The sequence below is a fragment of the Branchiostoma floridae genome, chromosome 3 (assembly GCF_000003815.2).
Source record: "Branchiostoma floridae strain S238N-H82 chromosome 3, Bfl_VNyyK, whole genome shotgun sequence".
In the NCBI taxonomy this organism is placed as follows: domain Eukaryota; kingdom Metazoa; phylum Chordata; class Leptocardii; order Amphioxiformes; family Branchiostomatidae; genus Branchiostoma; species Branchiostoma floridae.
This window is the reverse complement of record NC_049981.1, coordinates 12,659,235-12,673,121: the sequence shown is the minus strand read 5'-3', so window position 1 is coordinate 12,673,121 and position 13,887 is coordinate 12,659,235. Positions and strand designations below refer to the sequence as shown.

The following is a 13,887-nucleotide window of genomic DNA, read 5'->3' as shown; positions in this document are numbered from 1 at the left end:
ATATTTCCACATTTTGCACTGGTCAAAAAACCCTACAACACCCACCGTCGCCAGGCAATGTATTTTTGTCCATTGCCAAACTTGTTACGAGTGTCTTTGCTGTTCAACTGTACATTGTGTTTTGCTAGCACGTCTTAGCTGTGAAACGATTTTGGCTCTTTGCTTTCTACTAAGCTAGAAGTGGAAACACTGCAGTACTGAAATGACGCAGGACTCGGTAAACCATTTATTTTTATTGGGGCGCTTTTTGCGGGATGAGAACCCTCCCGTGTACGTCGCATCACTAGCTATAGTGATTTTTTTACCGGCTTCTTGTAGGGTTGTTATCAAATCTTTCAATGCGGAGTCGATTGAATTTGGAGTTAGCTCGTAAGTTCTATTGAGAAAATTATCTATGGCTGAAGAATGTTCGTAGTTATTTAATGTTTTTTTGAACTTTTGTTTGGAGTTGGCTCCCCATACAAATTTACAATGTGGGCGGGTGGGCAAGTGTTAGCAGTCTGTTCGGAACAGTTGTTAGCATTGCTGCAACAATGTCATGAGTCATGACAATGTGAAACTCACCATCGTATTATTTTACTATAGATATAATTGAGGAATGATATAAGAAAAGCTACAGTGTAATATGCTCAGCAATCTGTGTTGTTTGACGGATATAGCAGGACTCTTTACACAACCATTTAATACTTTTGCTTAAAAATAAAAATAAAAATTACAATTCGGTTTCTCTCAGACACCGTCCTCTATTTACATTACCAACCTGATCAAATTAAAGAGCGAGGCTATTGACACACTCAGTATGTCGGCCGATCTGTGGAAATTTGATTTTTGGACCCCGAAAACTTTCCGCAGGTCCGCGCCTTTGCAAATTTGCCATTTTGGGCCCGAAACGGGCTGTGTCGGCAGGTCCGCGCCTTATGACATACTATGCATCAGAAGTAGAAACCAAATAAGAGAACAAAAAAGTAACAATTGAATAATGCATTCAAAATTAGATGATGTTTCTTTTCAAATTCTTTATTCGTCCAATATAGTATTTTTCAGTTCATCGAACTGTTTGGTGGCATTTATCAGTCTGTAATCATGTATTTTGTTCCGAGTGTTGAACATCTCAAGAATTCTTTGAAGTGTAACATTCGCACAACATATCAAAAGGCACAGGGACAGCGTGCACCATGCCGTGACGTGACAATTAACAAAGAACCGCGGAAAAGTTTCTCATAAGATCACCACTTTGTGACAATTGGCAAAGTTTGAAGAACCGCAAAAAAACGCGAAAATGTTTCTCAGGTCACCACTGTTGGGCGTAGTCCAAAGAGGTATACCGGCCTGGGAGCTTGGCCGATCGTCGGGACATCGCACGATGGAAGCCGTCGACTTCTTTTAACAGGTTGCTCCTCACCATCTTGCTCATCGGCTGCTGTACTTCCCTCTTCATCAACATTCCCAGCCTCCTTTGCAGTTCCTTGTCAAGCGGAATTGCGTCTTTCTTGGTTTCCGGCGGTGTGGGAGAGGGGGGTGGGGTTGACACTGCGCTGTCGGTCATGACAGAGGACCCACCACTGAATGTTACCGCCAAAACAAGACAAAAGCGGTTCAACGACTACTGTTGATCAAGTCTACGAAAGCTTCACCTTCCGCACTGGTATTCTGCACTGTAAATCCAGTGTTGCAGCACTGGAACCGAGTGCTGAAAAACGAGGGTGAAGCTTTCGTAGTTTTGCTGCACTCTCAATGCACTTGCGTCAAACTTGCGTCACTGCGGCGTTTGAACAAGTTTTGAAAAATAATCAACGAATTTCTGAGATAAAGAGCGAATTTTCTGACTTTTTGTGTATTTTGTCGTCTTCTAAGTAATCCGTATTACAATATCTAAGTTATAAAGAATCACAGAAAATAAAGAAACGGAGTGACGCAGTGAACGAACCCCGCAGTGACGCAAGCTTGATGCATTGAATGCAGTAAGGGTGCACTTTAACGGATGGACTTGTTCTTTTTACTATAAAACTAATACATCCGTGTATCTACTGCATAATCATATAACTGATAATGAAAAAAATTGCATTCGAGAACACGTCGGTTAATCACCCTAGCCCGGCCGCTAATATGACGTCCCACCAATGCTACCCTACGTTCAACTTCTAGAACAATCAAGTGTCATCTAGACAATACCATCAACAGCAGAAAAAAATTAAGTGAAAATCCAGTTTAACAACACATTTATCAGTCAGTCAACGTCTTGTTGACAATGCTTCGAGGTCGATGTGGTTGTTTTGAGAAGGCGTATTCTATACATGTATATATAAACAGTATAAACGACATCATTCGATACAGTGAAAATACAGATAACAGTTCTGATTAAGTCAAATTTGCAAATGTAAATAGCCCCGTAAAGGGAGACACCGAAGAGCTATACACAGATAAAAAGGCATCGCCACAGATTCCCCCAATCAAAGGTATATAAACCGTTATCACCACCCTACCTACTACATGGTGATGACGCCTGGCTGGATTGAGCGGAGCCACCCTCCCGGACGGAGGACACCTCGGACCCCCCTTCGCCCTTGGCCGGGAAACACCGCTTGTCCAACATCTTCTGTTTTCTCTGGGCCTCCCAATGGTACGAGGACATCTCCGACTCGCCTTTTCAGTCCCAACGTTTTGTAAACACACCTTGGGGCGTTATTTTCCTTTTATGACGTCTCAAATGGAAAACAATTAGTTATTGATAATATCACTAAATGAAGTCGCTGTCCTTAAATGACCCCTGGCCTCAGATGACCTTCTGCCCTTATCGATGAAGTTAATACATGTAATGCATTGCATATACAATGTACACGTGTGTTGTGGTGAGCAGTAGCATCTACCAGGCTTAGTGGATCGTCAAATAGTAGATATTGGACAAAGAGGGGGAATAGTAAATGAAGACCTTTATTGTATATATATAGATTACAACACGGTGTATTCCGCCATCACCCGAGGTACCAGCCCGACCGCGGGCAGGATCGCCTGAAGGCCGGAGGGCAATCCGACCCACGGGAGGGCTGGGACCGAGGGTGATGCGGAAAATACCGTGTTGTATTTTATTTATGTCACGCCCACCTGAGAAAACACGTTTCGATGCGAAATTCGCCAGAAGTTGAGAAAATTCGGTGAAATCTTAAAACGAATTTCAGTTTACAACTTCTTAATACCAAGAGACCTTTCCAATGATTTGCCTGTTTGCGAATTCTTTTCACTAACCCTAATTTTAGGTTACTGTTAACGTTATAGGTGCTTAACTTGAAACACTCATGATTCGCCAACAACTCCTGCAGTCCGGAAACTTCGTACCAAGAGACCTTCCAATGATCGATGACCACTGTTGACGGTCTATTTGAAAACCACATGGCGTTGGTCGATGTTGCTAAAATCGTGTTCCAAAGAGGGGGTGAATGTTGAGGTTTCACACAGTATTTATCCGCAACCTTCGTCCAGTAGTAGTTCGGGTATAAAGTAGTGTGTCACATTACTTGAAAACGCCGTAGTTAATCTTCTATGTTCTATGTACGACAGCGAGGTAGAAACTGTGCTGAATGGTAGAGGAATACATTTTTCACTCTACAAGTTGGATTACGGTCGTGTTTATTCGGTCGGCGTGAATTTGCGCCTTGATATTGTTACGATTAAAATTTGCGCCATGATTATTTGGCGATACTTGAAGGCCTTGGCTTCACACCGGGCACTGCCTGTGTGTTGGCTGCAGTTCCATGACGTCCGCTGGGGGGCAAATATACAGTATGTGGCGTTTGTGAAAGAACAAGCCGGCGCTCATAGACGTAAAGCAAGGACAACAACAACAACACAACATTTTCAGATATTTAGTTGACGGTACCCTGAACTTTAACATATTAAATTCTGCACCCAGCATTACATTTTGAGGTGTCGAACCCCCATAGGCGAAACAAACTGTGTTCTGATACCCTGACCTAATTCTAGGTAGTTTGAACTTTGACCTCTGCCTGATACTTTCACCCAGCGTCAGCTGCAGACCCGTGACAACCGCAACACGACCCGGTATCGGTTCGTACAGATGCGCCTGAAGTTTCAGTGAGTTTTCTCCACTGTTGATGTGACATTTGGTTTGAGGCACAGATGTCCTACTAGACAATTGTCCATCGTTCTTTGAAATGATAACAGATTAGGAAGAAGGATTACGCCCACCCATGATTAGTTGGACGGGGGGAGGGAGTCCCTCGGTACCTGCACTTTAAAGGGCTGGACTTTAAGGGCTGGACTTTGGTCGAGGTCTTAGGCTTCGAGCCCCTTAACGTGCGTGTGTATCTGACGATTTGGTAATCTTACGTTCAACGGTAAAGCCATATGAGTAACGCATTCACTGTACCTCAGGTAACCATTTTGTATATTTTATGATACAGGCTTTTCATTGACGTCATGCTAATTACCTCCATGCCATGTCATGGAGGTTATATTTACCTCCATGAAATGGAATGGAATGGAGGTTATATTTACCTGCATGTATGCAGGTATGGTTTTCACGGGCGTGGGAACTTTTGGAAGCTGGGGATTTAGGGCGCTGTATCTCGAGAACGGATGGTGCGAGCACGACGATTTTTGGTACGTGGGTTGGGGGTGGTGGCTTGACACTCAGGTTTGATTTTGGGCCTCCTGGCGCTTGAACTTGACATTGAAGGTGGCATTTTTTGTGTTTTTTGGGCACTTTTGGCGCTGTGTGTCCGGAACGATACGTGCCATTGCAACGATTTTTGGTTCATGGGTGGGGGGCTGTTGCCTGTTGCCTAGGATTGACTTTGGGCCTTGTCGCGTTTGAACTTGACACGGCAGGTCGAATTTTGTGTCCGGGAGGGGTTTTTCCGGAGTTATATCTTCTGAATGGTTGGTGCGGGCGCGATGATATTTGGCACATGTGTCGGCGGTGGCTGAATAATTCTCAATTTTGATTTTGGCGCCCTTGGTGCTTGAACTTGACATTCCAGGTTACCTTTTGTGCGGGCACGGGGCGTGCGCTGTATCTCCGGAACGCAAGGTGCCATCATGTTGCTATTTGTTACGTGGGTTGTTGCTGATGTCCTGGTGGTCAGGTTTGATTTTGGGCCTCCTAGTGCTTGAACTTGATACTGTAGGTTGACCCTGTTTTTGTGTGGTTGGGGCATCCCCCCATTATCTGCTTGGTTGTAAAAACAGGTGACGTTGGGTTTGGGTTGATTGATAGGTCTTTAAGCTTACGTGTAGAACCGTCATCTGTTTTTGCACTGGCTTCTGCCACCTTCAATGTATCAGGCTACTTTGTATCAACAGCGTTTCCAGCCAGATGATGTACTAGTTCATTTCAGTTTGTACAAGTATCTGTTGCTGTTAGGTAAAATTTGAGTTTGCTTCTTAGTCTTTGTGGTGTTTTGAGAGCTGTGTAGTACTGAGTTTAAAGTTCTGGTACAAGTTCCTTTACCCTGTTTGGCAATCAGAAGAAGATACAACTTTCTAAAGTGGAGGAGAAATGTATGGAGCTTGAGTGTAAGAGAAAGGTTTGTATATTATCTTCCTGTGTTTCTTGTTGTTTCTTTGGGGATGCCATTTCCGTATTGTATGCAGGTAATTTGTAGTTTGGGGCTAGTCATGGTCGCTTGATTTTTGTGCCTGCTTAATCTATAGTACATACAGGGTTAAGGTATCTCGGTTGGCTAAATTGGCATTTTGACCTTCCACTGTTTTCTTATTAATGAATTAAGAAAGAATGAAGCCGTAACGAATGTTGATAGATGGGCATTAAAAAATTCTAAATCTGATTTTTTTGGGCCAAATTGATGACGTCATCATTTTTATTACCTCTGATATTATTTTTTTCTATGACAAAATACAGCACTTTGGTACATACCACTGTAATGAAACTTCGTTTTTCGTTGCATAATGATGAAAGCTACAAACGTAGTGTTGCGCAAACTGATATCTACTAATGATCTGTAGTTATTAAGAATTAATTTTTTTAATTAGATGAAAACAAACATTTTCTAATTACTACAGATCATTAGTAGATATCAATTTGCGCAACACTACGTTTGTAGCTTTCATCATTATGCAACGAAAAACGAAGTTTCATTACAGTGGTATGTACCAAAGTGCTGTATTTTGTCATAGAAAAAAATAATATCAGAGGCAATAAAAATGATGACGTCATCAATTTGGCCCCCAAAAAATCAGATTTAGAATTCTTTAATGCCCATCTATCAACATTCGTTACGGCTCCATTCTTTCTTAATTTATTAATAAGAAATCAGTGGAAGGTCAAAATGCCAATTTAGCCAACCGAGATACCTTAAGTGGTAGAAGCTTTGTTCTGTTTTAAATTTGGTATCGTTTGTTGCATTTTGTCACTGCAAAAATATGATGAAATTGTTTTCCCCCTCTAAGCAACTGCTCATTGATTTTGGGGGTTGTTTGCTGGGTGTTTACTCTGACTACAACAGCTTTCTGAACTTTTTGAAGTTGCCAGCAGCTTGCCATCTATGAATGGGAATAACAGGGACATTTTGAATAGTAAATTTTGCTGTTAAATTTGGCTTAGGTACTTCAAGAAATTTAGGTTTTTGTTGGATGGATTGAATAAAAATATCATACCACCATGGGGACTAACTGTTGCTGCTGGATGGGGGCTACCACTATTCATGTTGTCTATGGAACTACGGTAAAAACTTAATTGGTCAAATTATGCAAATAACCTTCCAGTGCCAAGTGTTATAGCACTCCAGAAATAAATCTTTAATGAATATCATTGCCACACTACGGAGATTTAGCAGCTGCATTAGGTCAGTACATTGAAATAGGAAGATATCAGTACTGAGTATCATATGTGACAGAATAACAACAAGGGCCATCTGAGACAAAAAAAGGTAGGAAAAGTCGTCTCAACAACTTCAAGGTACTGTGGTTGGTTACATGCTTAAGAAGTCCAAAATAAGTAATGTTCATCCATGCCCAAACTTACACATTCCGAAAATGGAATTTCAGACTTTTGCATGGTGCACAACTAACACGGTGAAAATCTCACTTTTCCAACCACGCAACCACGGACAAAAAGGAAAAAAATACACAATAGGTCCACAGACACCCAATACATTTCATGCAGGCCTGAGGTCTACGAACTCTTGTTTACCCTGCGTTTGTGTGTGTGTAAACAAGATAACTCAAGAACGGCTTTGTGGATTGGTTTCATACTTGGTGTGTTGGTAGGGTGTGATGAAAGCTGGAAATGATTAGATTTTGGGCCCTCTATCGGCTTCCATTGGTACTGCAGCGCAACTTCCGGGTGTGTTTTCTCATCTTCTGAACAAGCTATGGTCACGAATTTTGGGTGTTAGATAGCTCTTGTGGTCAGGAATTAGTGACATAAGTTTGGGCTCCCTAGCGGTTAGTTTAGGGATAGCAGGGGCATTTTTGTCATAAACTTCTGAAGCATTACAACCCCCAGCCTGGTTTGGTTGATTCCACCCCTAGCCTGCACACCAAGGTTGACGCGTTCCTTAGGCCCATGGGTCATGACTCCTTGACCTCCACATGTCACAGGCGGACCGTACCATGTAGTTCAAAATGGGTAGAAATTTGTTGGTAAAAAGGACTTTTCATAACTCAAGAAGGGAACAACGGATTTTAATGATTTTTGGTATGTAGGTACCTTAGACAATGATTTACAAAATGAAATACTAATTATGCAAAATAGGAATACATTTGCATAGTTAATGGGAATATTCCATTATAGCAGTTTTTTCTATGTGTCTTTTGTCCTGGACGTGATATGGTCTTGACATTTGGGTGGTAGATAGCTTTCAGTGTCATGACAAAGTGGGACAAGTTTCATCCCCCTAACATTTAATTTCTAAACTGCAGGGGCATTGTTGTCAAAACATTCCAAGGAGGATAACTGCAGAAAGGATTGACGGATTGGCATCATATTAGGCATGCGGATACCTTAGACAAAGATGTTCATAATGATCATGTTACGCAAATGAGGACTTAATTTACATAATTAATGAAGAAATTGTAGAATTCCATTGTTTTCAATAGCTGGACTTCAATTAATGTAACACATGTTCATTATGATAGGTGGAATATAAGCAGATACCAATTATGGTAATGAGGAACTTATTTACATAATTTTTAATGATGTAAAAATTGCAAAACCGCTTTATGATTAATAATGGGGATTTTATAATTGTTTAATGTGTACGTTAGTCAATGATGAACAACACCATGCATAAATTATGTTAATATGTTAGTCAATTGCATGAAATTTACAAAAGCTCTAAATTTTCATGGAGGTATGAGGTCGCCGAACTCTAGTTTACCCTGTGTTTGTCTGTGTGTATGTGTGTGTGACTGTGTGTCTGTGTGTAAACAAAATAACTCATGAACGGTTGGGTGGATTGGTTTCATACTTGGTGTGTTGGTAGTGTGTGACGAAAGCTGGAAATGATTAGAATTTGGGCCCCCTAGCGGCTCCCCTTGGTACTGCAGCGCAACTTCCGGTTTTGCTATTTTGGCATTCTGAACTTGCTATGGTCACGATTTTTGAGTATTAGATAGCTCTTGTGCTCAGGAAGAAATGACATAAGTTTGGGCCCCCTAGCGTCTAGTTTCGGGATAGCAGGGGCATTTTTGTCAAAAAGTTCTGACGAGGATAACTCAAGAAGGGAACAACGGATTGTCATGATTTTTGGTATGTAGGTACCTTAGGCAACGTTGTACAAGATAAGATACTAATTATGCAAATTAGGAATACATTTGCATAATTAAAGAGAATATTCTATCATAGCCGTTTTTTCGATGTATATCTTGTCCCGGGCGTGATATAGTCAAGACATTTGGGTGGTAGATAGCTTTTATAGTTATAACACAGTGGGGTAAGTTTCAGTCCCCTAACATTTAATTGTGGAACTGCAGGGGCGTTTTTGTCACGACACTCCAAAGAGAATAACTGCAGAAAGGAACGACGGATTGCCTGCATTTTAGGTATGCAGGTAGCTTGGGCAAAGATGTTTATAATGATATGCATTTTATGCAAATGAGGACTTAATTTTAATAATTAATGAGGAAATTGTATAATTCTATTGTTTACAATAACTGGACTTCGATAAATGTAACACTTGTTAATTGTAATCGGTGGAACATATGCAGATATGAAATATGCAAATGAGGAACTTATTTGCATAATTTATGCAAAAATTGCAAAACAACTTAATGATTAATGATCTGAATTGGGAATTTTACTTCTGACATGTGTACTGTACGTTATTCAATGATGAACAACACCATACATAAATCATGTTGATGATGGCTGTTTCTTCGTATCCGAAGATCAATGGTAGGCAGACAGGTTGATTAGACGACCCGTCTGCCTGGCCTGCACGTGACTTTTTAAGGTGAAGGAGGGGTGTGCACTCCCTTCTCCACCCTCTCGTCTACTGGCGCATTAAGTCCTACAGGGACAGAACTGTTTTGCCACGTAAGACGGCCCCAGCAGATGCAGGTTTATTATCCAGTTTCCATCTCCTAGGAGGACTTCCGACCAAGGATGCAAGGGGTTCCTCCTACCCCTGACTCGTGTGTCATGGCGGGTGCGTCATGCCCGGACATGCCCCTATGGCCTGTCACCACAACAAAGGCCTGTCACTGCCACTAGCCGCAGCTATGTACTCATTTACACCTGAGTTAGGTGAGGAAAGTCGTGTAAAGTGCCTTTCCCAAGGGCACAAGATCGGTGACACGGCAAGCGGATTTGAACCCGGGACCTCTCGGGCCTGAGACCAACGCGCTCCCGATCGTGCCACGCGGTCCCACTTATAAATCATGTTAATGTTAAGTCATTTACATGAAATTAACAAATGCATGTGTCACCTCCAAAAAGAGGATGAACTGAACTGAACTGAAACAAAAGCTCTAAATATTCATGGAGGTATGAGGTCGCCGAACTCTAGTTATAATTTGAATCCTCTGACGGTCTCTCACGACCATGCATGTTGGCGGGTAATTGGATTAAGCATCTTCGTGTGGTTTACTGACGTACGCTGTAATCCAACATACATACATACATACATACATTAAACTTTTAACTGGGCAGTGGCTCTGTCGGCCAAAGTCACTATTCTCAGAGGTCCAGTATGGGGGTAGGTGGTCACGGGAACAAAACTAACAAATACTTAACGTTTAACTAATTATTTAAAAAAATGATAATCACAACATGGCGCAAGTGACGTCAAATGAAAAGCCTGTACACTCTTTTCCAGATTATAATCGCTACGTTCGGTGCGCATATTTAGCCTGCCTCACAAAGCCTGGGTGAGACTTTAGCTAGTGTACGTGTTCCACACCCAACCATGCCTGTTGTACTTGGCTACTGGAGGCAACGAGCGGTGAGTTGGTCTACCACATTATTCTCTGGCTTTTCTGAACTACACGTCACGACCTCGCCTGAGTTTTTATGAACCTGATAATTAATGTTATATTATCAGTTATCTATTAGCAAAGACTTGATAACACATTGATTGTTGATCGATGATTAATACGATCAGTGCTTGATAAAGCCAGTCAGTAAGACAATGCAGACAGCTAGACGGACAGTCAGCCAGCCAGAATGACAGACAGACCAACAGACAGCCAACGACATAGAAAGACAAACAGGCAGACAGACAGACAGACAGTCAGTCAGTCAGATAGCGAGGCAGCCAGACAGCTAGACAGACAGAATGACAGACAGACAGACAGACCAACCAACTGGCAAACAGACAACCAACCACACAGCTAGACAAACAGGCAGCCAGAATGGCAGACATACAGCCAGACAACAGACAGACAACAGACAGATGTATAGCCAGCTAGACAGACATACATACATACATGACAGACAGCTGTTGTTGTTGTCCTTTTTTAACGTCTATTATTTTGCTAGAAGTGGTGTCTTGTTGCTGTGTTATCACTTGGTTTATTTTTGAGGCAATTGTCTCTCAAGTTTATAATATTGGAAGTTTTGGTGACAGACAAAAGATAACATATCTATCTGCTACAGTACGGCCAGTCGATCAGACTGATGCTGGAGTACACAGAAGCGGACTACAAGGAAGAGGTGTATGTTTGCGGTGGACGTAAGAGAACTCGTGCATGTTTTCTAATTCATTATGCCGGTACATAGGGTTGTAATAGTGTTGTAGGAGGATCTTCATAGGACGTCACGGTTTAACATCGTGAAGTAATCACGTTTTATGTTCAATACTGTAAGACAGAACACATGTTTAACAAAAGCGACCAAATACACGCTATGGAAGTGCTAGAGGAACTGGAAAATATTTTTCATTTGATACTAACGAAAATGTTTAATGCCACCGAATATGTGTAGAAACACTACTTATTCAGAAATACAATTTTGATAGCCACTATAGAGTTGATGATTGCATGATACATATTATGTTTCATACAATTTAATTTTGCTTTCTTTTCAAAATACCCTAGCTCCAGATTTTAGCAAAGATTGCTGGAGGAGTATTAAGGACAACTTCGGTCTAGCCTTCCCAAATGTAAGTACATGTGGTAGGAAGCATACGTCTTCTTCGTAACGCTTAATGACAATGATAATGACAATAATGATGATAACTAGAAAGCAAATTGAGCAATTTTCACTCCACCCTCCTTTTTGTGCAAAAATGGACTGTTCCAAAATTGAATATGGAAAAAAATCATCCGAGGCGAGATGTACATTTCATGATGTACATTTCTAAATAAATGTTAAAAGTTGAATTTCTTAGCCCGTAACTACGGTACGTTCATACTAGTACTGTACTGTACTGTAATCACCAATCACACTTTTATCTATTACAACACGTACGCACACAACATGCTAGTGATTCAAACATTAACAAAGAAGGCACCGTTGAGTTCACAAACGGAAATTGTGTCGTGTTTGTTTTCTATAGATGCAACACGTTATGTGACCCTAAACTGTGGTATTACGTATACGTAACGTTACCCACGTTGGACAGTGACGTGGTTATAATTGTAAGTTTTCCTGCTTACTTACACAAGGCAAAGCAAGGGCAGTTGCTGTACTTATCTTACGTTGTCACAAGCATGATCAATCTTCATGAAAGCAGACTAAACAAACTACACTACACCTAAAAGTCTTTTCACTTACTTTTGGCGGATTTCTTCGGCACACGGCCTGTACTTTCTTGTACTCCCGGTGCATCGGTGCCGCATCATAACCTGTTGATTTGAAAGACCCTTCCTCATTGGCTGTAGCCGAGTTGCCGAGCTTATGCCGAGCGACTATTCGCTGCGACGTGTTAATCCAATTAGCCACCACGGACACCTGGCTCCACACAAGGGCAGCGTCCGCTCAGTCATTTAGCGGGCGTTGAAAATAGATATTTTCTTGCCTTCTCTGTAATGTGTGGGTTCTGTGACGTTAAGAGGAGAGTAGTTTTCTTTTTAGGACAAAGGAGTTTTCTTTTATCCGGTTAAACGAGGAGAAATTGGGCCGGAATTTGGTGACATCTTTAAAGCGTTCTGTCCTTTCATGACCGTAGAAGGGACAGGTCGAAATAAAATGTGTTTCGTCTTATATCATAAACAACATACAGTATTCACAAGTTCTTTCGCATACAGGTAGCTTATATAGCTCTTTTTTCTATTTCAAGGTAGTAATAACGCAAATTCAAACGCAAACTATACTTATTGACAGGAACACCCTGTCGAAAGTGCCAAAAGTTCTCATTTACAGGACCACCTTGTCAATAGCCTCGACTATAAACTGTTTCTGTTGTTTCCCATAGCTCCCATACTACATCGATGGTGACCTTAAATTGACCCACAGCATGGCGATTATGCGACATCTGGGACGGAAAAACAACCTGTGTAAGTTCTGTTTGTTTTACAGCACTGTGATAAACGTACATGTAACGGAAAATGGTGAAGCAAGTCTGTACATATTAGCCTATATGCATAGGTCTAAGAAAAGTCCACAATGACATTTGAACTCAATGAGCACATGTTGATATTTGAGTGACAAATACCTAATGGGCTTTAGCGTTTAGAAAGTAAGTGTTGTTGTTAGGGGACCTCATAGCTACAGGTTTGTCTACAGGTTTTTGTCATAATCTTTGAAACATTAACACTAGAGAATGGATGGACAGTTTTTTTGTGATCGTTGGTTTGTGGGTAACGTGCTTTGCGCTTGTTTTCCTGATCGCAGATGGGGTGAGTGAAGAAGAACAGATCCGTCAGGACATGCTGGAACAGGAAGTTGTGGACTTTCGTGTTTCGTACATTCAGCTGACCTACAACGCAAAGGACTTTGTAAGCATTATCGATCAACGTGACTCATCATTTTCCGCCAGGAGGGATAGCTACCAGCCAATCACGTTGCCTCTTGGCCTTAACCAATGACGTTATTACCTGGTACATTTCCCTCCCTTCTGATTGGCTAATGGCTAGCCAATGCTAGGAAGGATCGTCGGCTAATAGGCGATTGACTCTGCTTGTTAATATCGTACTGTGTAATACATGCGGTAGGCTTGGCAGGATAGGATGACCTGATCGGGCAAAATTAATAAATTTGACAAAATCACTGGCCGTTATACATTCTGCATACTGCCATACAGGGCACGGACATGTTTTAGTCCTATGTCACATTTCCAAACCAGGGTCCGGCCGGGCAACATTCGGGAACGTAATGTTTGATATAAAAGACACCAAACTACACAACAGAATAACCGTGGGCATTATTTTATTTTCTAAGTATACTTTTCCCCCCCATAAACTGTGGTTTGGAAAAGTGACACTAGCCTTAGTGTACACGCCATGTCACAAACATAGATGTACTAACTG

The 13,887-nt window shown here is 41.5% G+C and overlaps 2 protein-coding genes across 2 annotated transcripts in view; one reads left to right on the top strand and one right to left on the bottom strand.

The window, feature by feature from the left end:
* Nucleotides 1-996: 996 nt before the first annotated feature.
* Nucleotides 997-2,777, bottom strand: LOC118412323. The gene is made up of 2 exons (XM_035815123.1): nt 2,484-2,777; nt 997-1,562 (listed from the first exon to the last, which is right to left on the bottom strand). Exons 1-2 carry the CDS (start codon nt 2,630-2,632, stop codon nt 1,292-1,294), a joined length of 420 nt encoding a protein of 139 aa, XP_035671016.1. The 5' UTR covers nt 2,633-2,777; the 3' UTR covers nt 997-1,291.
* Nucleotides 2,778-3,573: 796 nt separating this feature from the next.
* The window catches only part of LOC118412313 (glutathione S-transferase Mu 6-like), a gene marked incomplete in the record, with an annotated part of 12,482 nt that continues 2,168 nt past the window's right edge, over nt 3,574-13,887 (top strand). Inside the window, 6 exon segments of the mRNA XM_035815111.1 lie at nt 3,574-4,089; nt 10,296-10,421; nt 11,075-11,150; nt 11,515-11,579; nt 12,834-12,915; nt 13,253-13,302. Of these exon segments, the coding sequence (XP_035671004.1) occupies nt 10,386-10,421; nt 11,075-11,150; nt 11,515-11,579; nt 12,834-12,915; nt 13,253-13,302 (309 nt within the window).

Excerpts from the sequence above, each read along its gene's own strand:
- LOC118412323 (XM_035815123.1), bottom strand. The coding sequence starts at position 2,632 with ATGTCCTCGTACCATTGGGAGGCCCAGAGAAAACAGAAGATGTTGGAC. Across the intron at positions 1,563-2,483 it reads GCGTCATCACCATGTAGTAG|TGGTGGGTCCTCTGTCATGA; the intron begins GTAGGGTGGTGA and ends GGTAACATTCAG.